Below are 27,712 nucleotides of genomic sequence, written 5' to 3' on the forward strand. Positions count from 1 at the left end.
TATATGATATTGAATAGAGTTCCCTGTGCTCTACGGTAGGACCTTGTTGTTTATCCATCCTGTATATCACAGTTTGCATCTGCTAATCCAAAACTCCCACTCCATCAATGCCAGTAAAGTTTTAAAAATAAAAGAAAACAGGCAAGTCCAGGGTTGTGACAGGTACCTGTAGATAAATTTGGCAAACACTGCATTTTTGCTGGAGGGAGCTTGACAAGGTGGGCCCAATGTAAATTACTGAGTTAAAATTACATCTAGTGTTTAGAAACATTTCCTCTGCACGGGATGAGCAAGAGTGTGAGAGGAATGCACGTATGATCACTTAGAAACCTCAGAGATCACGAGTTGCTTGTTTGAAGCTCGGGGAAGTTCCTGTCTGCTGGAGCAGCCCCCTTGGTGGGGTCAGCCTTGCTTGAGTACACGTGGACCGCCATCTCCTCCCGTGCCTTCCCTCCCTTCCTAATCCCTCCACCCGCCTGGCCCTGCAGCACGGCATTCAGTTCCCAAACCCTTGCCAACCCTGCTTCGGTTTCAGCAGGATGAGGGGAGGGGACGAATTCGAGATGCCATGTGACAGGGACATTCCCACGCTGCAGCATTCACAGTGTGGAATTTTGGTTTACTATGTACTTTGATAAAGTAGCTGTTTTCTCTGATTTTTAGTAATCGTCATATTTCCACAGGTGCGTGAGGATCTTTGACCACAATTCAGCCACAAGCAGGGGTCAGTCCATCCCCGGAAGGTCAGCAGTCACATATTCCCTGAATTACCATTCAACACAACTCGCAAAGTGACTGCTGGCCCCATGCAGATTGGTTTTGTTTATCAGTGATACGGGATTATCTGTGCCCATGACCACCATGAGATTTAAGCTACACCCCACCTCTCTCACAGAGACGAGACGATCAAAAGTACACTGCTTCACCAAATATCAGTTTTCATATGAATCTCACATCACATGTGACGGGATAGTTTTCTTCACTCGGAGTCCTGCACTTGTCTGTCCTTCAAAGATTCTGTTGGCTGTGATTCTGTGTAGGAGCCTGTGCCAGAAAAGAAAAAAAAAAAAAAAAAAAAGAACCCTTATTTTCAAGTGCACATCTGGTCATTTGGGGGCAGCACTAACTCCTGAGTCACCCACTGAATAGGAGAGTTTTGCATTTTGAGCCCTCAGGGCCCTGCTAGAGACCTCAGGTACGTCCCCTCGGTGAATTCTCATAGGACCGCACAGCGTTCGTTCCCATCCTGCAGAGACACTAAATTGTCCAAAATTACACTTAGGTAAGGGTCCGGCAGGATTCAAACCCAGTTCTGATTCTCAAAAAGCAAGTCCTTTGCCTCTGTGCCACTGTTCCCCATACTCTGGGCTCTGAACCATGTAAGGCCTCACACTGATGGGTTTAAAATCCCTTTTTGTTAATTAGCTATCAGCAAACACTGCAAAGGCCAAAGTGAGTTTATAATTGAGGTAGGTCGCATTTCTTTTTTTTTTTCTTTTAACTTTTATTTTATGTGGGAGTACAGCCGATTACCAATGTTGTGATAGTTTCAGGTGCACAGCAAGCGACCCGGCCATACATATACATGTATCCACTCTCCCCCAGACTCCCCTCCCATCCAGGCTGCCACATAACATTGAGCAGAGTTCCCTGTGTTCTACAGTAGGTCCTTGTTGGTTATCCATTTTAAATATAGCCGTGTGTACATGCCAATCCCACACTCCCTAACTATCCCTTCCCCCTCACCCTTCTCCCCTGGTAACCAGCAGTTCATTCTCTAAGTTTGTGAGTCTGTTTCTGTTTCGTAAATAAGTTCATTCTTTTTAGATTCTGCATATAAGCGATGTCATATGATATTTCTCTTTGTCTGACTTACTTCTCTCAGTATGACAATCTCTAGGTCCATCCATGTTGCTGCAAATGGCATTATTTCATTCTTTTTTTATGGCTGAGTAGTATTCCATTGTATATATGTACCACATCTTCTTTATCCATTCATCTGTCGATGGACACTTAGGTTGCTTCCATGTCTTGGCTATTGTAAACAGTGCTGCAATGAACATTGGGGTGCATGTATCCTTTGGGACCATGTTTTTCTCTGGATATATGCCCTGGAGTGGGATTGCAGGGTCAAGGTCACATTTCTTTAAAAAAAAAAAAAATGCTAACCTAAAAATGTTGATAGGAAAATCACCACTTAATTCTGTTTCAGAAAGCAACACGACACACAAAGGTTGGCTGTTTGCCGCATAATCTAAAAACGTGGCTGGGGATGGGAGTGGGGGGGAGCACATTATTCAGGCCCCTACATTTAGGAGAATTTGTAAATTATGAGAATAATTTAAAATGTTCAGCCGTCGATAACATGAGTCGTACGGGACTCCTCCACCATCTCCAGCCTCGTTCTGTCTCTCTCACTCTTGGCTCCAAAAATAACCAATTGCCTGAAGTTACCCAGATCCACCAACAGTGTCCAACTCCCCACCTGCCATACCTGCCCAGGCTTGGCTAATACTTACTCATTCTTTTGTTGTCTTGGCTGAACAGTCACTTTATTTTTTTAATGACTCAAAGGCAGGCCTACCAGTCGGCGCGACACTTTTCTTTTCTAGGGCTACCACTAATTAACATATTTAAAAGATCTGTACCCAGGCTGAAGTGAAACTCTCCGGTGAGTACTTCCTTTGGTATTTGATAAATGGAACCTATCCCAGAACTGTTTATTATTTGTAGGTCTCAGTTCCAGTTAGAGTGTATTCCTGGAGCCTTTAAATCACAGAGTGGGATGTGCCAGTGTGTAAGGGACAGGTGAGCTGGCCTCCTCCAAGGGCGGCAGCTGAGAATGTGGCTCTAAAAACTGCCTCGACATCTATCCTTTCGAGTGAGGATTCAGTGTGACCCTTACAGTTAGGCCAGTAGCCCACTCATCTTTTTTTTTCCCCCCTCCGCCTGGGGAGAAAAGATTTTAGCCATTTTGAGTCATAACCCTCATAAAGGATTTAGTTCGTGAGTTTATCATCTCACAGAAAAGTGGGGTTTGTGTTTTTTTTTTTGCGAACTTCAGTACATTCATAAGAAGATTTTGTTTCTTGGCCTCATTAATTTTAAGTCTCTCTCAGTATGAAAACTTGGCCTTTTTCATAACTTCATTGAAGTATAATTGATATTTAATAAACTGCACATATTTAAAGTGTACAGTTTGCCAGGTTGCGACATACATCCCTGATACCATCACCACAACCAACATAGTGAACATAACCGTCATTCCCAAAAGTTTGCTCATGTCCCTTTGTGAGTGATGCCTCCCGATCCCACCCAGTTCCCAATAACCACTGAGCTGTTTCCTGTCACTACAGATTAGCTTGTATTTCCTAGAATCGTATATAAATGGAATCACGCAATATGTCCTCTTATTTCTGCCTGATTTCTTTCACTCAGCGTGATTATTTTGAGGTTCATCCATGTTACTGTGTGTATCAGTCGTATATTCCTTTTCATTGCTGGGTATTAGTCTGTTGCATGAACCTGCTACAGCTTGATTATCCATTCACACACTGAGGGACATTTGGGTTGTATCTAGTTTTTTACTGTTACAAATAAGGCTGCTATGAATATGCATGTATAAATCTTTGTATAGACATCTGTTCTCACATCTCTTGGGTAAATACTTAGGTGTGAAATGGCTGTGTCACATACTTAACTTTTTAAGAAACTGCCAAGCTTTTAAAAAAGTGATTGTACATTTTTACCTTCTTGCCAGTATGAGTTAGACTTGTCTCACATACTCACCAGCACTTGATACAGTCAGACGGTCACTTTTTTTTTTTTTTTTCTTGGCTACGTTGGGTCTTCGTTGCTGCGTGCGGGCTTTCTCTAGTTGCGGCGAGCGGGGGCTGCTCTTTGTTGCGGAGCACGGGCTCTAGGCGCGCGGACTTCAGTAGCTGTGGCTCGCGGGCTAGTAGTTGTGGCGTACGGGCTTAGTTGCTCCGTGCCATGTGGGATCTTCCCGGACCAGGGATCGAACCCGTGTCCCCTGCATTGGCAGGCAGATTCCCAACCACTGCGACACCAGGGAAGTCCTTTTTTTTTTTTTTTTTAGTTGTAGTCATTCTAGTGTGTAGAAAGCAGTATCTCCTTGTGGTATGATTTGCATTTCCCTAATGACCAGTGATGGTGCGCATCTTTTAATGTGCTTATTTGTCATCCATATATCTTTATTGGTGAAATGTCGATTCAGATATTTTGCCGATTTTTTAACTGGGTTGTTTTATTATTGTTGAGTTTTGGAAGTTCTCTATATAGCCTGAATACAACTTCTTTACACATGCTTAGCAAAGTTTTTCTTCTAGTTTTCTAGTGGCTTGTCTTTTCATTCTCTTAACATTGCCTTTTGAAGAGCAGTTTTAAAGTCTGATGGAATCTAATTTATCAATTTGTTATTTTATGGGTTGTGCTTTTAGTATTGTAACCAAGGAATATTTGACTAACTGAATGTCACAAGATGTTTATCTGTGTTTCCTCTTAGCATTTTTATAGTTTTGGGCTTTACGTTTGTGTCCATGATCCATTTGTATATGGAAAGAGGTATGGATCCAAGTTCTTTTTTTTTCCCCAAAAAACGTTTTTTTTTGGTAAAAAGATTTTTTCTAATTATAAAAGTAAGACATTTGTAAAATACAGAAGAGTATAAAGCCTACATCTTGCTAATTTTTTAATAACTTACCGAGGTACATTTAAAGGTATTGTGGCGGAGTGGGGAGGAGTAGTTCTAAGTGTGTACTTTACAAAATGGGAATCAGAGTATATTCCATGTCCTGCTTTTAAAAATTTTAGCATTATATCAGTGTTTAATCATGTGACTTAATGTTTTTTAAATGCATGTTTTTAATGGCTGTGTAGTTATCCTATCATATAGACATATGCTACTTTACCCCTTTTATTAGACATTATCAACTTTTATTCTTAAAATATGCCTGTACTTAAATCTTTGTTTCTCAGCTTTTTTCCTTATACTTTTAAAAATGATTTATCAGGTCAACATACATGTACACTTAGCTTTGACTACCTATTTCCACAGTGTATTCCAGAAAAGTTTCAATGGTTTACACTCCCAACAGCAATAACTAAACCGCTTAATTTTTAAAATTAATTTTAAAATCATTTTTTGAAGTATGGTTGATTTACAATGTTATATTGGTTTCAGGTATGTAACAGTGATTCGATATTTTTATAGATTATAATCTATTTCAAGTTATTATGAAATATTGGTTACATGCCCTGCGCTGTGCATCACGTCCTTGTATCTTAAGAAATTTAATTTTGTATGGCAAGTGTGTTTCTGTAAGAGCCTCAGGGATGCCCCTGGACACCCCTCTCTTGTCCTCCGCGGGGTCCCTCTAGCCTTGGCTGCTGTCCCCAGGCCAAGCGCCTTGCTCCTCCTGCCTCCTTACCAGACGCACCCCTCTCGCTTGGCTCTGTTGACACTGGCCAAGTTAAGCAAACTCCTTGCATCGCTTACCCCTTTCACCAGAAGAAAACTTGCCTGGGTGAGTGTGCATCTCTCTTAGGTCTGTAATCATGTACGCGGAAAACGTGTCCGTTTTCTCGGCCGTGGTTTGCCTTGTCCCCGTTTCTCCCCTGCCTCTTTATCCTCAGCCCCGCAGCGGTCTCTGCTTTCTCCCGCCAGGCACCCCGACCCCGCCTCTAACCAGTGCCCTACCGTTTTTCTCCTCCTCCAGTGCCCACCTCTCTCTTCCTCGCTGGAAGCCCCTTCCGGGCCCTCCGCTGGCACCCACTTGGAGGGGCGTCCCCTCCTCCCGCCCGGGCCCTCCGCTGGCACCCACGTGGAGGTGCGTCCCCCCCTCCCGGGCCCTCCGCTGGCACCCACGTGGAGGTGCGTCCCCTCCTCCCGCCCGGGCCCTCCGCTGGCACCCACGTGGAGGTGCGTCCCCTCCTCCCGGGCCCTCCGCTGGCACCCACGTGGAGGTGCGTCCCCTCCTCCCGGGCCCTCCGCTGGCACCCACGTGGAGGGGCGTCCCCTGCTCCCGGCCCCGGTCTCGCCCCGCCCGCCCCGCCCCACAGTCTTTCTTGCTGAAGGCTGGTGTCCTCAAGCCTGAGTGGTCAACTCTGTGCAGCAATGGCAGGGGCGTTCCGGAACCCTTAGCAGCTCTGTCTTTTTGCGGGTTTTGCCACCATTTCCTTCCTTCTCGACGCTCTGCCTGCCACTCCGCCTCTAAATGGCCTCGTTTGGTCCTATCGTGGTGGTCAGGAGGCTCCACCGTGAGCCGACCGGTAACGGGGTTGGCCCTGAGCGAGAGGAGGCGACTCAGCCAGCTCTGCCCCCCCCCCCCCCCCTCGCGTGTCCTTTGTCAACACTGCTGGCTCACAGGCGGCCTCTCTCTGGGAAGGGCTTCTTCTGGCCGGTGTTCAGCTCGGGCTTTGTGCTCATGCAGCCCCGTTTCCTGCATCCCATCGAAGTCCCCGCCCCTCCACCTCCCCGGACTTGTTCTCAGTGCCGTGGACCCCTTCGCTGCCTCACACTTGCTTCTCATCACTAGTACATGAGCGCAACGGTCCCTGCCCTGGGGCTCCCCTGCACTTTTCGCATCTGAACCCTTAGGACGTCTGTGACTACGCTACACGGGTCACCCTGGACCCTGTAACCGCAGGGGTGACCTGTGAGTCCCGGCTAACCGGCATATGCTCGCCACACCCTTTTCCCGTCTGCGCTGTGCGTCCTTCAGGGCGAAAGTCCACAGTATTCTTTTCCTTTTCTGACCTTCCGTCACTTGTTCATACCATACAGTATTGCTTTGGCTGTCGAGGGGTCACTCTAATACCGCCTTAGGGCAGCTGTTACTTTAACCGTCACGCTGCTTGCCCTGACATAAGGCGTCCTTCCTGCAGCTGCAGCCCCTGTGCACCGCGAGAACAGCATCCCCAGTGATTCAGATCGGTGCCGCATGGGATAGAGGCCAGTAACAGTTATTACGTCGGTGTCAGCTGTCTGTCTTACCGGAGGGGTGGGCACACGTGGCTGCACGCTGAGCCCTGGTCCAGGGAAGTGAAGCAGGTGGTTTCTGCACAGAGCTCCTGGCGCCCCTTTCTTTCCTGGTCAGCGCCTGTAGGTGTGGGTCTTCATCACCTGCACAACGTAAGGAAGCTCAGGACAAGCACACATTGGGAGCTTCAGAACTCACTCGGGGTTTTCTTTGCGTTGAAGACGGGCTTGCTTGCCACCTGCGAATTCACTTTAAAACCAATGGTAGCCTCACCGTGGAGAGCAGCACAGCAGCTGGGCGGTCGCCCCTCTCCTTGTTCTGCCTCTCCTTCGGGGTGCTCGTGGTTTGCACCCCTCCCTGAGAACACGCAGCCTGGGGGAAACACTCGTCCAGCAGGATTTCTCCCTTGCCTGTTATTCAGAACAAAATATACAACCCAAGAGGTTCTTCTCAAAACTGTGTTACAGAGGAAATCATGGATGTCTTTAGAATATAAACGAAGAAAATAAGCTGCAATTTTGAGAAATAGCAGTAAACTTGGAATAATATTTTACCAATAAAAATACAAACAACCCAGATAATTTCATTGTGATTCGGGGGGAAGTATATAAACCTAGGGATATTGATTTGTTTACTTTTCATTTTTCAGCATACTGTAAATATTTTATTTGCTTCACATTTGTTCCTAACAGAATTTGAGATAGATTTTCCAATAAAGTATAAAGATGTGAATAAGTGATAATGAATTTTAAAAAACCAATTTGGTTCATATGCCATTAACCAAGCTGGGTCTGACTTTTGGAATTTCAAACTAACTCTTCTTTTTTTTTTAGGTTGCCTCTTGGTGCTGCCTTGACCGTATTTGGCACCCAGAATGCTTCATTCTGTGATGGTCTATTAATAAGGTTGCCTTGCTAGAGTTTGGAGCAGGGCCCCAGGTAGGTGGCTTTTATCATTATATGGCATGGCTTTCAAAGTGATCGCTTATTCCAGCTTCGAAATAATATAAGATATGACATTAAAAGCTTTGAAAAGCCTGCCACATAATAAGCATGCCACTTACTATTTTAAGGTCCATCAAAATGTATCATGTTCAACAGGACTTCGTTAATAGTTACAGTCTAATGGAAGGATTGGAATCCTGGCAACGAGCAGTTTTTCCTTACCTTGTGCACAAAACGCAGAGCTGCTGTAAAAGCTTATTTGTCCATGTTCCCCAAATCACCCGCAGACAAACTCTTAAACTCTTCCCTCTCCGAGTCTTGCCCAGCGTGATAGATTATCCCATGGTATCACTGTATCTCTTTCCGTCCACTGGGAAGGGTCTGGTTAACTCTGGGCAGGTGGGGAGAGGAGCTCGTTCCGCTGGCTGGGATGCGGCAGATGATAGAATGAGGACCTCAGTGGGACGGCAGCAGTTTGCTGGCCTTGTCGGAAAGAGGACAACTCAGGCTTCTAGATTTCCCAGCCTGTAAGGTGCAGCTCAGTGGCACAGATCAAGGTGTAGCGATACTTGGAAATCCAGGCACACATGGATTTGGTACCAGGTAAGTTTGTCAGTGAGACCTCAAATACGGGATGGAGGTTTAGGGACCTGGGCCCGGGCCAGAGGATGGGCTCGAGGCCCTGAACTCCACCGAAGGTAGGCGGGCAGCACCCCAGGAAAGGAGGACGCGGCCGAGGCTGAGAGCCAGGCAGGGTCTCCCGGTGCAGAGGGACAGAGTTCTGATGGGATAAAAGACCCATAAACTGAGCTGGTTGAAATCCTCTAATCTCAGCACACTCTGAAGAATAAGCATGAAAATCAAGTCAGAATAAACTTTTAGTTGTTCGTATGTTGTAAGTATTTTTTAATTATATATGAAGATGTTAATGGTTTTTTAGTGTTAACGGGTTATGGATTTTTTTCTTTTTCTATTTCATTGTAGTTTTTACACTCTCTTTTAATGAAGCTCTTTTTGAGCAGTTAGAAAAAGAAAAAATGTTTTCATTACTTTTACTTAGCCAACGCTGTTTATGCAGATTCTCTCCTTTTTCATTTCTCTTGTATCTGTAACTAGTCAAAAATTTTCTCTGCCGTTTTCGGTTTTCATCCCCCCATTTAATATCACAGGAAGAGCATCCTCTTGAAAGATTTTGAACTTTACTTTGTTCCTTTTTCTTTCCCGTAAAACCATTCATTTCCCAACAATAAATCATAACGAGTACAGGTTCCACGTGCTCTTCGAGCTATGGAGCAGAGCATTTGACAGCAGAAACGTCCTGAAAATCCAGGCTAACTGGGTGCCGCCCAGGGGGTGCCTCCCCGCCCGTTGGGTCCCCCGCGGGCCTGTGAGTGGACATGCCCATGTCTCCCTAGCTTTAGACACCCACGGCCTCCCAGGGGCTGCAATGCTCCCCTAGGTTTCCACCCCTGTGCCAGAACTAACGACTTCATCCTATAGGGTTTGTCTTCTCAGTTTGCTTTTAAACTCATTTGAGGTTTCCGGAACCCCAAAACATGTTTACCTGCTTGCTTTGATTCCTGAAATTCCTTAAAGGGATTATAGTGTGTTCCACAAATATTCATCCAGTGTCACCACAGGCCAGGGCACCATGCCAGGGATGTGGGGTGACTGACGGTCTCCCTGTAGATGAATTTACAGTCCCGGGGGAGAGACAGGTAATTTCAACATGAGTTTTACAATCCATGTTAGAGGTAAAAAGCTCAGAGAGGTAGAGTTCTGAAAAACTTCATTCTGAAAAAAGTTCATCCTCACTCAACTAAAATCGGTCAAGGAATATAATTCTCGGTTCTCTTCTAATTGTGACAGCTCGGGGGAGGGCACAGGTGCCCTGACTTGACAGTCTTGCCCAGAGCGGATCCCATTCACCTTCAACTCTGTGGGAATCAGTAGAAGTGGTCTTGCCCTGGACAGTCACACGGGTGCAGCTCGGGGAGGACAGGGTGATGGCACACGTAGAGCCTCCCCTGGGTGCGGGGTCCTCTGTTCTTACGTTGTCTGGTGCTCCTGAAGATTTTGCACACACACACACCTCACAACAGTTATGCCTTGTCTCGTGTACCACCGCATGGGCCTACGTTTAAAGTGCGCTTGACTTTGAGATGGCTTGAAACTAGTTCTTTGCATGAGCTTTTGTAACTAGGTGAAACTTTCTTTCCTCGCCCCTCTTGTTTTATGGTGCGCTATCTCTGCCTCCTGTTAAATGTATAGGTAGAGACAGACTGAGTGTGTATGCTTGGGAAGGTCAAACCTGAAGCCTGGCAGATGCTATGTCTGTGATTTTAATAGCATTAGGCAGTTAGCCATTTATGAACAGAGGCACGCCCTCCAAATGTTTGGGGTCCTTCAGTGTGAACATTTTTATGGTTGGTGTCAAGCATTTTCCTTAAAGCCCCAGGAATTTGAGGGGTCAGTGGTAAGAAAAACATAAAAACAACTAATCATAATTTGGGACACATGCAGTTTTCAGATTGAGCTGACCTGCGAGCTGCCTACTTTATAATCCTAGCCTGAGCACCAGTATTTTGGAAATGCTTTATACAAAAAAAAAAAAAAAAAAGGAAAACCTCTAAAAATAGTTAACGTGTGATTAAGCAATCTTACTTTGTATTCAGATGTAATTGCGATTCTTTGTGCTCTCTCTGTCTCTCTCTCTCTGGCATCATTTCTTTTGCACCATTCTGCTCTCATTTCCTGTTTGCAAATACTAATTGCCCATGTGAAGAGAATGAAAATACCCTGGTATACCACCCATCTGTAGTTTTCAGGTTTTTTTATTTTGAAATGAATATACAACCATAGGAGGAAAAATCTCCCACATAGGAGTTAAAACGAAATGCCTAACTTCTAAGTTATGGATCCTTAAAAGAGCTTTTAAAAGAGAAGAAAAACTTTATAACCTAACATGACATTTTTGCTCCATGAAATAATTAACCAAGGAAAACATTTCTGAATTGAAAGGTAAAATGTGTTTGAATAGTCCGTCTTCATCAGATTGTCTCTTTGCTTTTTGGGGACGCTAGAAAATGAAATAAACAGCCACACCCAGGCTCCAGGTGGCCCCCAAAGGAACTTCCTTGTCGTGCAGATAAGAGAACTAACGTTGGAATTTGTTGATTGCACTTTGGAATTCGTTGACTTTTTCCTCTTGGCTCCTAAAAACAAATAGGTCTGCTACTCCTTTCAGGTCTCTGTTGGCTTTCAGTATTTGTATATTAAATATAAGCCTTTCTAAATATTGTAAGGCTAAGTTGCATGGTAAGTTTCAAAAGTGTTGTCCTAGAACTGCATTTTAATGAATTGCTCAAAAGTTGAAAATATCACATACAGTAATTCTAAAAAGGCACCCTGACAGTTGATTGATATCAGTTAACGACATCTACCATAGGAAGATAAGTTCTGTAATTTTTGGTATTCCGGGTATGAGTCATTTGGGTACCTGCTTACAACTTGGGTGGGTCAGGTCAGGTGCAGCCTCGCTCTCTGCCATGTCTCCTGCTTCTGGGCGGGCGCCCTACTCCTTCCCGTCTTCTTGCGGCATCAGCAGCCTCTCTAACCACCTAACCATCCAGCCATCCTTCCTGCTCTATGCCAGGCATGGACGCAGGCTCCAGGCATGTTTGCACTTTAGAAATTTTTATTAGGAATGAATGTGGACCAAACTGATATTATACACTTGTACTAGTTGATTCCTTAGCAGTAAGGTCAATCAGAGGATGCTTGTTTTCGGAAAAAAACGAGTATCTTAGACAGCTTTTACTGCAGTTACTATTGTTTTAATCTAAGGCCTTACAAATAGCTGTTAGGTTCAGGGAGTCCCTTTCTAGTGACTTATTTAGTGTGTTGGACCAAATTGTGTCCACACTGTATTATTTTTTACTTGAACTTAGATATATGTATTCTGTCCTGTGTCTACTGTGGGGGTTGAGCCTATAGTTCACTTCCTTGCTGGAAAGCACTTGTCCTGCTTTAATTATTTTCATTCACTCAACAAAAACTCTACTTCCTTTTATGGGAAACAACAGCGAATGAAACTAACACAGCTCCTGCCCCAATGCTGCCTACAGTCTACTTTTAATGCTGTCTTAGATTTTTATACTTGCAAGATATGTTTTTTCCTTTTATTAATAAGTGATTTTACAGACCTACAAAAATTGAATGCTGTACAAATTTCCACATTATCATACAGGATCAAAGAAGTGTTCTAAGTCTGCTGTTGCCCTTCAGAATTGACTTCAATTATGTTATTGTGTTAATAATTTCTTTCACATTATTCAAAGCTTTATTGTATTTTATTCACGTAAATTAAAGTATTAACTACTGGTAAATTTCCTTTTGCAACCCACCTATTTACTCTATATGAAAAACATGTTTTAAGCAAATGTTGACATTTTCTGAATTGTTTACTAATGATGTTTTATGATTAGCATGAAGGAGAATAAAGCTTTGATTATGATGGCATTTGCCCTTAATTTGCAAAGTATATGCTTGAGTTTTAACTTAAATATGAAAGAATTATTGATGCAGGTAAGTGTTGTAAAACTTCACAGCTCTTAGAGAAATGACTTTTAGAACTGTGAAATTTTAAGTACAGAAACAGTTTTAATTCAGGCCTGTTCTGTTGCCAGTATCCTCATAGGAATTCGTTTTAGTAGACCCTCTGATGTATGATTCATTTCGCTTGTTATTTTTTTGTGTGAGTCACCGTTTTAGAATGTAAAACACGGAGATAATAAACCTGTGTGTGTGCGGGCACACACACGGTATCCCCTTTAATTACTGTTTTTGTGTATGCAAAGTTGCCCTAGGAAAAAAACGTCTGTTCTGGTACCAGCAAAAACTGGGCAGGTATTCTGAAGTGTTACTTCATCTTAGGGCAATTTGAAACGGGTATATGTATATTTTCTGTGTTGCTTCATGATTCTTTAGATCAAGACAAAGAACTTTAATTATTTGAAAAACCATAGTAACCAATCTTTGATATGTAAAAAAGAAAAGCTGGAGTACAAATTTCGTTGCAGACTTTTCAGAATAGTAGTCACAATGCTTTTTAAAAGTTTTTCTTAAAAATCTACAAACAATAAATGGTGGAGAAGGTGTGGAGAAAAGGGAACCCTCTTGCACTGTTGGTGGGAATGTAAATTGACACAGCCACTATAGAGAACAGTATGGAGGCTCCTTAAAAAAATTAAAAATAGAACTACCATACGACCCAGCAATCCCACTACTGGGCATGTACCCTGAGAAAACCCTAATTCAAAAAGAGTCATGTACCACAATGTTCATTGCAGCACTATTTACAGTAGCCAGGACATGGAAGCAACCTAAATGTCCATCAACAGATGAATGGATAAAGAAGATGTGGCACATATATACAATGGAATATCACTCAGCCATAAAAAGAAACGAAATTGAGTTATTTGTAGTGAGGTGGATGGACCTAGGGTTTGTCATACAGAGTGAAGTAAGTCAGAAAGAGAAAAACAAATACCGTATGCTAACACATGTATATGGAATCTAAAAAAAAAAAAATGGTTCTGATGAACCTAGGGGCAGGACAGGAATAAAGATGCAGACATAGAGAATGGACTTGAGGACATGGGGAGGGGGAAGGGTAAGCTGGGACGAAGTGAGAGAGTGGCGTGGACATATATACACTACCAAATGTAAAATAGATAGCTAGTGGGAAGCAGCCGCATAGCACAGGGAGATCAGCTCGGTGCTTTGTGACCATCTAGAGGCGTGGGATAGGGAGGGTGGGAGGGAGACTCAAGAGGGAGGGGATATGGGGTTATACGTATACATATAACTGATTCACTTTGTTATACAGCAAAAACTAACACAACAGTGTAAAGCAATTATACCCCAATAAAAATGTTAAAAATAAATTAATTAAAGTTTTTCTTAACAGTATAAAAGAGAATACACAGGTAATTTTAGTTGACATTTTAGTTAGGATTCCATGAATGGAAACTGTGTATTTATGTTTATTATACCAAGCCAAATAATAATGAACTCTAGATAGCTTCTGGTTTCCTTTGTTTGGGGAAATAATTAGCCACTCATAAGAACTCAAAATAATTAGGCTGAATTTAGGGAAATTAACCATGACTTTGGAATTATGTTTTGTGATAAAATGAATGAAAATGATATCTATTTATTATTTTATTTCAAGCTGTAAAATATGTAACTGGGGTAATTTGTAGACTATTGTAACATTTCAAATCGAGAGACATACAATTTTAAACTGTACTGAAACATTTTGACTCTAAAGGGTTTTTATTACAAACGCCATTGAACAGTAAGCGTAAATAAAATTTTTATGGATGTATTTGAGATGCAATAAAATTTATATTGGTCAGGGGAAAAAAGAAAAAAATATGTAAGTTTATTGTTCACTAGTCAACTTTGGTTTTAGATTTTTTTCTACCCAAATCACTATCCACTAAGACAGATATACTAGTTGTTCTTTGAACTGCTATTTAAATTACTTAAAGTTTACTTTACCAACCGTCTTTATTTAAAAGAAGCTTTTTAAATCTTAAATGTGTTTCTGTTTGGGGATCGTATTGGCAGCTCCGATAGAGAAATAGGCACTGTCACCTGTTCTTGCCTTTTAAGTGCAATGACAGGATTTATGCACTCTCAAATTGGTTTGCCAATCAGCCCTTCTCCTAGAATGCAGTAGAATAAGAGTGACGTAGGGCACTAGCCCCTTCTAGACCACATATGTGCTGTCGAGATGTTCAGCTTCCCTGGGCCTCTCACCTTACAATGGATATGGTGATAAAAGCATCCGCCTCTCAGGCCCATTGAATTCCAGGGAGGTGATAGAGATGGAAACACCCTCCACTTGTAAGGTATTTACATTATCACAATAACATAATGCGCAAAATAGGCCTTCGTATTCTTAATTAGCCTACCCAAAACTCAGTATGTGCCCTGGGCAAGTAAGTATTTACAAAGTTAATTTTATTATTTTGCAATTTTGATGTGCAGAATTCAGTTCTTCCATTTATGCATGTCCTGTGCTTTACAAAACAATGGAGCTTTTGCTTTAACTTTTTAAACATCCTTTATTAGTCTACATTTTTATTTTTCTTGTCTTTTAAACTATGAGAATAATCCTGCTTTCAAATATACCCTTAGTATTTTTGTAATGATGCTTGAATGCCCTCTATTAAATATTTTATTTACACATCATCAAATTCTTAAAGTATGTGAAAATTTGATTTCAGGGGAAATTAATTAGATTTGTGTTTAGAATGTTAAGTAAAATTATTTTCATTTAACCTGTCATTGGTGAATCTTATTCTAACTATTTGATTTGTATTATCCCTCTCAAGTTGTCATAATCATGATTTCTGAATGGTCATCTTTAAACTATTCAGGGTTTACTACCCTGTACTCTCTATAATAGATAATTCTATTTTTTTTTTTTTTTTGCTTTTTGACCATTATTCTCTTCACATTTACTTGTACAGTCAGAATTATTAGCAGATTTTTTTCTATGCGCGTTCTTAGTCTACTGAGGATCATGCTACTAATAGCATTTTTTAAGATATTTTAAGATTTTTCAACAATGATCTCTTAAAACCAAATGATGCTTTCTTCCTGACACCCATTCTCCTGTAGCAAACCTATATTTAACTTCCCTTGCATGCTTTTGAAATCTAAGGAGCACAGAGTTATTGCTACATTTCAGCAGCGCTTGCAGCATTCTGAGAAATAAATTGGCGGGTATCGCAGGTAACACAAGTGTAGCCCAGAGAAGCCCACCTTGCACAGCCGTGTGCCGTGTGAGCCTGGGTGGGAGGTGCTGTCCTCGGGAGCCTGCTGGGCTGCGGTCAGGCTACAGGTGTGCTCTCCCCGAGAGAGAACTGAGCTTGTCTCTTCCCGAATATTATTTAGCTTAATGAAAACTTGATCCGTTTGGTTTACAAATAGTAACCCTAATATCCATTTCTCTCAGTAGGCGAGTTAGGTTTAAAAAATTAAATTGAATTTGGGAAAGAAGTGGGGAGTCATTCAGCATCACCAAATGCCATTTATCTAGGTAATACTGTTTTACTTTTTGTTTCTGCCTTAATTTGGTCATGTAAATGTGCTTTGAACTAATAAAGATTTGCAATTGGTGAAAATTAATGCATGACTCTTCAGCAGAGTACGGAATGAAAGCATGTGTCATGAAATTGCCATTCTTTGATCCTGTATTTTCCGTCACTTGCGGACTGGTTCCATTTAGAGTGTAGTCCATTCTTATTTTTTGTTTCATAGATTGGCCAAAATGGGAAGGACTGGATTCCGCTCTCTTCCACGAAGAGTCAATGGAACTGGCTAAGATCAAGGTCTGACGCTTTTTCCATCTGTCATCAGGTATGCATTGAAGAGAAATCACTATAGTTTTATGCACGTATCTTTAAAGTATTTGATTGCTATGAATATTATGAATTTGGATTTTTATTCAATGTTGAGCTCGCAACTTTATGTTTATCCTGTAGTTTTTAAATGCACCTATAAGTAATTTGAGTTTTGTAATATATTGAGATAAAAGATATTGTTAGCCATGAAAAAATTTCAGCTGGTCTTAGAAAAGTGTAATATTTGAAATCTGCAATTCTTCATTGCTCAGTCTGTACATCCAAAGATAACAGAATTCATTTGTTACTCCATATTGAGTATCACCAATTTTCATACGATCAAATGTTTGTTGTTTCATGGTGCACTTTTAGTACATTCTTTTCAATAACGTAGAAGTTGTTATTTTTCTCAACTGGAATTCTCTGCCCAATTATGGTTGGGTCTCATAACACAATAATGGCAAAATATGACCAGTCTTTGAAATATTTTCAGATATTAGCTATATACAGGGATTTAGATACTTTGCATTCCATGTTGATTTTACAGTTGAAAATTTTATCAGCTTGTTTCCCACAATGTTCTAAATAGGTGCGCAAAAGCATCATGTTAGGAAATAAGAGAGTCAAAATTATTCTTTTTTCCTGCTTTGGCAGAATGCTTTATACCAATTTACAGTGTCATTACTGGTTACAGCAGAATAGCTGTTTAGATATTTCTGAGAGAGGCAGAGAAGCTGTCTCTTGAATGAAAATATAACAGGAAAAGAACAAGTCCTTGAGATGCAGAAAAATCTAAAACCAGAGGGAACATACTGTGTTAGCAGTAGTAACGTCAGTTGCATTAATTGTGTTAATGTCAGTTTTAAACTGCAAAGGAGACTTAGGCAGTTTGAACAGCGTGAAGCAAGGCCTTGCCCGTATCTACCCACTGAAGAAGAAAGGCTGTGTGAACCAGACACCAATTAATTTACCCATATGCTGTACACTTTAATCAAATGAGTGGATAATTGCTATATTTTGCCTGTTTAACGATAGCCTCTACATTAAAATGCAATAGGATCTGTTGTAATGTACACTTAATTTTACAAAAATGTAGGTTAAATTTGGAGCTCCTGCAAAAGGATAACTGGAATCTGCAAAAGTCAGATCATCCATCTAGCTCGCGAGGGCAAGTGTCAGTCTGATGCCAAAACACAAGTGAAACAAAGAAATTGGTTTTCCTTGTTTTCTGAATATATAATAGGATGCGAAATCCAATTGATTAGTAGCTGATGACAGTCATTTAGCCACATGCCAATTTTCAATTTAAAATCAGATCTTTTTCAAAGAGGTTGCTGGTATTATTTCTGTGTCTCTTAAAAATAAATACCTTGCTAAAAACTAGCCTTCATGAACCTTGAGGAATCATTTAACTTGTTTATATCAATTGGATCTTTGGGGAGTTGGTTTCTTCCTCTGAGAAATACAGTTGATAATATTTCCTATCTCTTGTCCACAAATTTTCAAAGGTTTCAGTCAATTTAAGTTTTTGTTTAGGTAGACATACTCTTTGCCGCACAATATATACATTTCCTTCTTTCTCACAGCACCGATAATGAATCGAAACTCTGACACACCTTTTACAACCTGACACACCTCTACACTGATGTATCCCTGCACAGGTGTTGTGCACTAAGCCACAAGGCCCACCGGTGTGCTCACACTCACACGGGTCACAGGTGTGTCAGAGACTGGTCCCCCAGCTCTGGCTCTTCCACTCACCTCGGGTGCCCAATGAACAGCATCATTTTCTGTGATGTGAAAAATGGTGGGGAAAATTACTTCAGCCAAATCATTGCTTCCACCCAAGAGACAGGGAGCCATGATCCTCATCTAATGTAACACCAAAAGGTTTTACCATTTCAAGAATGCATGTTCGTTATGAAGACAAGTCATTTCTGCTCTTGACTCAGAAATCCCTCTGTGTGTGATGACACTGGTATAAAGAATCAATTTTCAATTCGGGCGATGCGTTCAACTCTTTCAGGCCTCTGGTGTCTGTGCCTTGAGTACTCCTTCCCTGGAGTAAATGGTTCACAAGGTGCCTGAAAGAGTTTTCGGCTGCGAATCTATATTTTCCTCTAACACAGAGCGTGACTAGACCTGGCTTGCACAAATTATTGCACAAATGATTTTTAGACATTAAAATATTTGCGGAAACATTTTTATGTTCTTAGCGAGATTTATGTCCTCTAGTCCCTTGTAAAAAGTGAAGCTTTAATAATGCCACTTTTAGTATCATGTCTTGATGCTTCCTGAGAGTTCCCGACTGCTTTCCCTGAGTACGACGTTTGTCAGGTGGGATTTCAGGGGATCTGTGAACTGTTCATTCTGAGCAATGCGTTAATATGTGTTTTGACAAATATAAAGAAGCCTACAGATATTACATTAGACCAGCTGAATCCATTTTATGGTTTCTTTTTTTTTTTTTTAATTCAAAAGCATCACATAGCAAATAAAACTTTTAAAAATTAAATCTAGTTACAAACTAGTTGTTTCTTATTTTTTTTTTCCAGTCCCTTTTTGCTTTCTTTTACGACCACATGAAACTTGAGAAGCCACCTAAAGCTAAATCATTTAGTGGAGTTGGGCAGTTCCCAAGTGTCCAACAAGAAGGCCTGGTTTAGGCTGCGATGGCCACTGTCATTCCTGGTGATTTGTCAGAAGTAAGAGATACCCAGAAAGTCCCTTCAGGGAAACGTAAGCGTGGTGAAACCAAACCAAGAAAAAACTTTCCTTGCCAACTGTGTGACAAGGCCTTTAACAGTGTTGAGAAATTAAAGGTCCACTCCTACTCTCACACAGGAGAGAGGCCCTACAAGTGCATACAACAAGACTGCACGAAAGCCTTTGTTTCTAAGTACAAATTACAAAGGTATTAAACTCTATTTGTCTTTCAGATTCTATTTTCTATTATGTTGGCCATTTGAAGCCATTGTAAACGTATATATTTGTATCCACATCTTTCCGCTGATTTGCAGAGAGAAATGTTAAGTAGATTAGACGTTGGCTAGTTTTAGCATTCTAAGTCACAGACTTTTATGTGTTAGTGTTTTTGGATTTTTTTTTTTTTAATGCAATGCTTAATGAGAGTAGAATTTCCGTTTGTACAAAAAGAAATTGCAAGAAAAGGGTGTGGACATTAACGTGAGTATATTCAGCCTTGCTCGTTAACGTTTGTAATCGCTAAAAACCAGTGAAAACTAAAGTGGCGACTTAGATGGCTCCAGCTCTGCAGTGTTTAGGTGTGGTAACTACCCTCGTAGCAGATGCATATTAAGTTAAAAGAGTGTCCGAGCCGAGGGAAGTTCTGTGTTAGCCTAGCAGCTTAGCTTCCGTTTGAACAGTGAGGTCGGGCGGTTTTTGTCGTGATGCTGACAGAATATGTCTGTGTTCAAGGCACATGGCCACGCACTCTCCCGAGAAAACCCACAAGTGTAATTACTGTGAGAAAATGTTTCACCGGAAGGACCACCTGAAGAATCACCTGCACACACACGACCCCAACAAAGAGACGTTCACGTGCGAAGAGTGCGGCAAGAACTACAACACCAAGCTCGGGTTCAAGCGGCACCTGGCCTTGCACGCGGCCACGAGCGGTGACCTCACGTGCAAGGTCTGCCTGCAGACGTTCGAGAGCACGGGCGTGCTGCTGGAGCACCTGAAGTCCCACGCGGGCAAGTCGTCGGGGGGCGTGAAGGAGAAGAAGCACCAGTGCGAGCATTGCGACCGCCGCTTCTACACGCGCAAGGACGTGCGCAGACACATGGTGGTGCACACGGGAAGGAAGGACTTCCTCTGCCAGTACTGTGCACAGAGGTTCGGGCGCAAGGACCACCTGACGCGGCACATGAAGAAGAGTCACAACCAGGAACTCCGGAAGGTCAAGACGGAGCCCGTGGACTTCCTGGATCCCTTTACCTGCAACGTGTCCGTGCCCATCAAGGACGAGCTCCTCCCGGTGATGTCCTTGCCTTCCAGCGAACTGTTGTCGAAGCCGTTCACAAACACGCTGCAGCTGAACCTCTACAACACTCCCTTCCAGTCCATGCAGAGCCCGGGGTCTGCCCACCAGATGATCACAACTCTGCCCTTGGGCGTGACGTGCCCGATAGACATGGATGCTGTCCACCCCTCTCACCACCTTTCTTTCAAATACCCGTTCAGTTCTACCTCATATGCGATTTCCATCCCCGAAAAGGAACAGCCGCTGAAGGGGGAGATCGAGAGCTACCTGATGGAACTGCAAGGCAGCGTGCCCCCCTCTTCCCAGGACTCTCAAGCATCGTCGTCTAAACTAGCGTTGGAGCCGCAGATCGGGTCCCTGGATGATGGCACAGGGGACCTCTCCCTGTCCAAAAGCTCGATTTCCATCAGCGAGCCCCTGAACACAGCAGCGTTGGACTTTTCTCAGCTGTTTAATTTCATACCATTAAGCGGTCCCCCCTATAACCCCATATCGGTGGGGAGCCTTGGGGTGAGCTCTCCCCAGGAGGAGGCACATTCTTCTGTGGCTCAGCTCCCGCCACAAACCCAGGATCTTCCGGATCCTGCCAGCACCATAGGTCTGGGCTCTCTGCACTCACTGTCAGCAGCTTTCACCAGTAGTTTAAGCACAAGCACAACGCTGCCACGTTTCCATCAAGCTTTCCAGTAGGTTCCACGATGTGGATCCGTTACAGAAGTGTGTGTGTAGCCCTGCCTTAGGTGACTATTTTAATTTTAGTGCCTACTTTCAGACAGTATAAACATTTCTGCTTCTGTATAGTACCAGTTTTCATTAAGCCAGTATAAAATAGAAACTAGCTTTTTAAATGAGCTTTGGAACCATTTGTGTTCAGTTATGTTTACCTGGGTATTTTGTCCTGACTCACTGCCAACTGTCACATTTGAAGATGATTTCTCATATAGGAAAGCCATTATTAGTAGTAAAGTCTTACCAACCCCGTGTTCCAATTACTGTTAGATCTTAAATTTTTCATTTTTTGTCCAATAACAATGGCTCTACCTTTTGACATTTGGCTCATTAAAAAATTTTGCAGGAGAGTTAAATTTTCTAAAATGTATATGAATGACCTGAGAGTTGTAAAATTTTTACTAGCCTCTAAATGGATTAAGAATCAAAAGCTTCAAATGAATTAAGAATCCAGTCTGGGGACATGACATATGTTTCTTAGATAGACCATAATTTCAGGTCAGTATATTTTGAAGACTTGCTATCGTCTGGCTCAAATGTTTGCCGTCTTTATTATGCACATATAAGAAAAACAAAACCGAAACACAAAGCACCAGTATCTGTAGCAAAAAGAGACCCCTAGTAAGGTGACACGGCACTCCACGTTACTTAAGAGTTGGCCTTAAATTAGTACACAGGATGTTTGCCACGTTTTATACTTCTTGCTCTCTTTCCGTTCGATTCATACTAATAGCGTATGGCATCAGAGTCTTCAGTCAGTCTCTAGATGGATCTCTTTCGTCTTTTCCACCTTACATGGCCAGAGGGTAGGTCAAGCACAGCCAGCAGTTTTCCTTGGATTGTCAGTGCACAGTCGGTCCAGAGTCCAGAGCCGTTGGGGAACACAGGTGTGTTTATCCCTGCAGGGGATGGGGGGAGGGGGGTGGGGTGGGGAGGGGAGGTGTCTCTGCTTCTAGGGTGAGAGACCCTAGGCAGGGAGACGGATGTGAGACCTGCAGCTCTGCCTGGGAACTTGTCTGGGGATCGCGTCCCCTGTCGCCAGGGTGGAAACGAGATCCCTTAGGAGTCTAGTCAAAGCACATCGCTTATGTCACTTCTTGCTGAATTTGAGGCAGTTCGTGGTCCCTAAGCACCAAAAACAGAAAACAAAACAACAGCCCTGCTCCCATGGCATCTTTCTTATTCAGTGTTAATTCATCTTTCCTTGCTATTTTTGGACGGAGACTTTAAAGTTAAATGCATTCGAAAACTATTTGAGGAATGACCACAAAGTCTTAAGCGACTAAAAATATATACAGTAAAACCCCACTTTTACACGTCCCTGGGAAATGGGAGGAACGTTGCAAATAAGTTGAATTTGTAGAGGGAGGGAGAAAAGTAAAGCAAAACAAACATTATCTTAGTGATTGTGAAAAGAACAATCGAGAACATTGTGTTCAATGAATACAACAACGGTTACTGTGGGCTTTCTTCATGTTAGGCAACCAGCATATGTTCTCAAAGGTCGAATTATTATTCTGTTTTTCTAATAATCAGTTGGGGCATCAACCTAAGAAACATATCTAGTAAGCACTTGTTAACACCTTATTTGGGGACCCTGTCTGTTGGGGTGGGTATGAGGAGGGAGGGTTTATAGAAGAGTATATATCTCTTTAAAAAAAGAGAGAGAAAAATATTTCTGAGCACTCATCTGCCCTATGTGGAAGCTTCTTTTCCCTTTTATAGGGCCAATTATCACTGCAGATTTCGATGTTTACCAAGAATTCCTAAAAATGAGTGCAGATTACTGAATAGAATACATTATTTAAAATATTGGGGAGTAGTATAATTTGTGGAGAAATGTAAATTGTAATAATGTAAATGGGGGTTTCACTATATATATTATATATATGTACACACACATCGCACTTCATAGAATCAAAGTTGCTCTCTTAAGGAGCTTGGGCTCCTGATATTTTATCATGCTCCTATTTTTTTTTTTTTTTTTAATCCTAGGAGCAGTAGTTTTTATACGTATGTATTTAAATGTTATTATTAAAAGTTACATTTTATTAAAAAAAAGTGTGTTCCAAAGGCATTAAAATTATATATGTTAATAAGGAAATACATTTTTAAATTTTTCAAACTGCTCCTAAGCTTTTGATTAGGAGAATATTTGCTCTGAAAGTAGGCGTTTAGCTCTGCTTTATTACCGCCTCCTTTAGTTTCTATGAAACAGATTGCTTACTTAAATCACTAGTTGAATGATTAGTGTTCAATATTGCTTTAATCACCATTGAAAAAAAAAAAAAAGGAAAAAGAAATCTGGTGACAGAGCACAAATAAATAGAAAACCTATTTTTAAATAGAAATCACAAATACAAGTGTGGAAGCACTACTTTATTTTGTCTAAAATTTGCTTAGAGAGAAGTCAGAACAACGAACTGAGACGTTGGCCTTAGTAGGCTGTATTTCACTGCTAATTAAAAAAAATTTAAAAGGGAGTACCAGGATTTATTAAATAAAGCATTTTGGAAATGGGGAATGGCGCCACGTAGGTATATATATTTTTAGCCTAATTCTCGCCCTGCGTGGAATTCAAATACATGGAGGCATATCTTCCAGGGCACCAGTGCTAAAATTGTGGACTCATATTTTAATATGTACACCCCTTTGCCTGTTGCTGCCCCACAGACTTGAAATAACACTTCCAAGTAAGAGGGAATTCAGCTAATTTGTTTTTTAAATTGACTGTAGCGGTCACTAAACCCCTTTTGAGAGAATCTATATTAAACATGAGGCTGACTCATTTATTTTAATTGCACAATGGTCTGACAAGGCTGTAACACCGAACTGACTTTTTTTTTTTTTTTCCTAAAAAAAAAAAAAAAATTGACACATTTTTATGTCAACTGGATGTGATTAAAAATAATTGTTGCCAATGCTGTTTTCATTCTCCGGTGGCCAGAATCATCATCCCTGGAATTTCTAGTAGTGCCTTTGCTTGGTTTAAAAAAAAAAAAAAAAAAGGGATTATCTTTAAGTAAAAAGATTTCAGTTTAGAATTTGGACCTCAGACAAGATATTGAACCTCATTCAGTTTGACCTTCCATGTGTTTGTACAAATTAGATCACCAGACACAGAAGCATGAGTGTGGAAGGATCTTGACACCGTAAGCAATATTCTCCACCAGTGGATGCAAATATCATCTTTATAGCTGTTGGTCACTGTTACAATGTGCATCTTAAAATCCTATTACCAGGTTCCATTTTTCAGAACTTCAGTTGTCCTGGCAGATCATGCACTACTCTTTGTGCAGCTTTTTAATTTCATTTAGTGTTTCTTCCAAGCTGTGTATTTTTGCCTATTTGTTGCTTGTGCTTTATTATTCTTAGTCACTTGTGGAATATAGTGACATATTGTGTTAATTTGGACAGTAGCGGTTTTTAAAAACCATATACTGACTGAAACATGAGCCAGAGCTGATTGCTTTATTAAGCTAATAATGAATGTTAAAGAGTACATATTTTCAGGATCATTCATCTAGAAAGCAATACACATATATAGGCCAATATTTTTTTAAAAAATAGAGCTTGGTCAACCTCTATACTACACATATTACAAGATATAGCACTTTCAAAATGAATCTAAACCTTTACAGAAACTTTCTTATAGGTTATGCCTTTTATTTTAAGACTTATTATAATTTGTTTCAAGTGCCATTAGATGATATATATGTAGGCCTTTGATATATAATGCTTTGTGTTCAAAAATGGTAGATGGTATTTTAAACAGGTACATTTTTACAGTGTTTTCTTATCAATTTGCTATATTGCACAGAATCAGTGTGTGTCTTTTCATAAGGTTTTACAATGGTTTATTTTTTTACAAGGTTTACGTGTCTCAAAACACACTGTCTTCCCAGTATGTAAATTAAAAAAAAAAAAATACCAGTTCACCCAAGTTGCTTCTAGCCTACTGAGATCCATGTGGCGTTGGAGGAGATCTTTCAGATACTGAGTATTCTTCATTAGCAGTGGCAGACTGTTATCTCTGAGAAATGAGTGCCTATGTTGACCTTGTCTTATTTTTCTCATACTGCGTCAGCAGCTGTCTACCACACAGATAGTCTGTTGTGATCCCATAGAGCCACATAAGTTGTGTTGTGTAGTTCTGTGCTAAAAACCCATACAGAGCTCCTTTTTGATCATATAAATCGAGATGATCCCACCCACAATGGTAAAGGCACGCTCGGATCACCCCCCCAGGCCCTTCTCCAACGTTGTCAGCCCTCTGAGGATGGAAGGCAGTGTCTTTTGATAAGTTATCTGGCTTAGAAATAACAGAACTATTGCTAATGTATAAAACACTTCATTGTATAAGCTTCAGTGGTACAGATGAACCAGAATGAATGTGTATCTTCTCAGAAGCACTCCTTCAATATTCTGTTGGATCATGCTGCTAATGTAACTTGGGATACAACTCTTCATGGTGCTACAAACTTCTCTGTCTCATTCAGTCGTGTTTTTTTTATCCATAGGAAAAAAAAGGACTACATTAGGCGTAAAGGTGTACAATATATTTTTATACTGTGACTTCATTTGTCTTTAACAAGACTTTTACACCACCCACAACAATGTATTCATGTGCACTTGCAAAAGGAAATCTCGGATGTGCAGATGTTACCAGAACAAACCCAGCTTTGTCCACAAGGTGACTGTAACTCAGAACGAAACGTGGGCTTTATAATATGGTGTGGCGTGAAGAACATGCTGTATGTTACTAACAGCCCTTTGAATTTAACAAAAACTGGGAATCCATTCGGAAATGGATTGCATCATGCCTGAACATAAGCTGGACTGCTGAAATTGTATTTTTAGCTGATGAAAAAAGTGTTTGGACTAGTACTCTAAAAATGTTCTAATGATAAAGTTTTGAGTCAAAATAGGAAAGAAAAACTCTGCATTCCAGGCTGAATTTTGTATATTTTTATTGCATTTAAAATCGCTATTCTGTGATATGGGAAATCAAGTGGCTTATCATGTATATCATGTACTTAAAATGTATTCACAAACTACTGTTGTATTTGTATAAAATATAGACAAAGATCGTATTTTTTGTGTGTGTATAAGCTCTGTAAATTAGCAATCACATTACGAGGCTGCAGTGATAACTACATTTTAAACATCCACGTCCAAAGAAGCAGGCTATTTATTGTCCAGTTACCCAGATATAAAATATTAATTTGCTGCTAATTAAACAATAGTGCTGCAGCTTCTTGTGGCCTACAGTGTTATGTTTGCTGTAAGAAAAAGATATGTGAACTCCACAAAATATATGAATAAAAATTATAGAATGGCTTTAGATAATGTAGATCTTCCTGAAATTTTAATAGATGATAAATTTCTATTTGGTATAACATTTTTTCCCTTTGAATTTTAAATATTTTCTCATTTGATAAATGTAAGATTCTAATAGCTGCCTCTAGGACAATACTTGGTTGCTGAAATGAAATGTAAAGTTCTAGGGTTTCTTTTGTTTTATAACTTTTGTACCTTTAAAGGAAGGACAGAAATTGTAAATAAAAAAGTCGAAACATCATGCATCAAAACTTTAATCCAGGTGAGAATTCAAAAAAGGAATCCCCAAAAGGCTGTAGGAATGTATAAATTGATCATGTTTCTTGTTCACGTGAGATAAAATTGGCATTCAGCATTCCTTTAGCCCTTATTGTCTGTCAGTCCTGCCTGTAAATTACCTTTTTAGAAGTTCCCTTTGGGCTGCTTGTCTAAAATTTTGCTGAAAAGCCTCCCTTGACAATTCATCTGGACCAAAATGGTGAGCACACAAATGTCATTTCATCTAAAATTCATCAGTTAAACAGTCATGCAGCTTCGAAAGAGAGACATTAATTCTGAAAATTCAGTTAATAATCTGGCCAGGAGCCAACTGTAGAATTTTTTTTTTTTGTATCTCATAGCACCTTTTTTACTATGATAGGAAAAAATTCCTTCTTTACCTTTGGCTTTCCTATCTTAAGGCTGTCTACCTTCAGAGAGGTAAAGAAAATGCACAGTGACCCCAAATTTTGCAGTTCCTCTTTTTACATACTTAATTCCAGCAAACCTAAAAGCATTACTTTGTTAATTCTTAGCATTAACACTAAATACATTTTCATTTAAATTCACACATATGAAATATTTCAAGGACTATTTATAGAAAGAAAAATGCTATCGCTTTTTATAGTTAGAATACTCTGAAAAAGGATGTTTGGGATTAATTCACTTAAGGTATATTCTCACTTATGGAAAACTAATTAGAAATGCAGTTTGCTTACTGCACCATAGACCCAATGGGGCTAAAAGACTTTTTCATTCATGTTTTTGTTAACTGAAAGGTTCATACTGATGGTTTACCATTAAGGGGAGGAAAAAGTTCAGTCTGGCTATAGACAGCTTGAGTTTTGCTGCCACTTTTCCTTAATTAAGCATTTCTTAAGCAAAAGGCACTGCTTCGTGCTAAGCCCTAGGGCCGTTCCAAAGAAGTCAGCTTTACAGAAAGAAGGCTGTTTCCTGATCAAGCATCAGAGAGAAGAGGACAGCATCACTGCAACTGTGGGAAAGTGTAAATAT

At 40.8% G+C, this 27,712-nt stretch overlaps 1 protein-coding gene across 6 annotated transcripts in view; it reads left to right on the forward strand.

Moving 5' to 3' along the window:
- The window catches only part of PLAG1 (PLAG1 zinc finger), a 51,245-nt gene extending 24,566 nt beyond the window's left edge, over positions 1-26,679 (forward strand). For 2 of the 6 annotated variants that reach the window (XM_082364749.1, XM_082364751.1), the window contains exons 2-4: positions 16,283-16,381; positions 18,921-19,279; positions 19,804-22,009. In XM_082364749.1, the coding sequence (XP_082220875.1) occupies positions 19,038-19,279; positions 19,804-21,061 (1,500 nt within the window). In that variant the 5' untranslated portion in view covers positions 16,283-16,381; positions 18,921-19,037 and the 3' untranslated portion in view covers positions 21,062-22,009. Of the gene's footprint in view, positions 1-7,834; positions 7,940-16,282; positions 16,382-18,920; positions 19,280-19,803; positions 22,010-25,620 lie in introns of those variants that run through there. The other 4 variants (XR_014236718.1, XM_082364750.1, XR_014236719.1 and 1 more) reach the window with 4 other exon arrangements.
- Positions 26,680-27,712: the final 1,033 nt, after the last annotated feature.

The sequence above is a fragment of the Balaenoptera borealis genome (genome assembly GCF_965194805.1).
Source record: "Balaenoptera borealis genome assembly, chromosome: 17".
In the NCBI taxonomy this organism is placed as follows: Eukaryota; Metazoa; Chordata; class Mammalia; order Artiodactyla; family Balaenopteridae; genus Balaenoptera; species Balaenoptera borealis.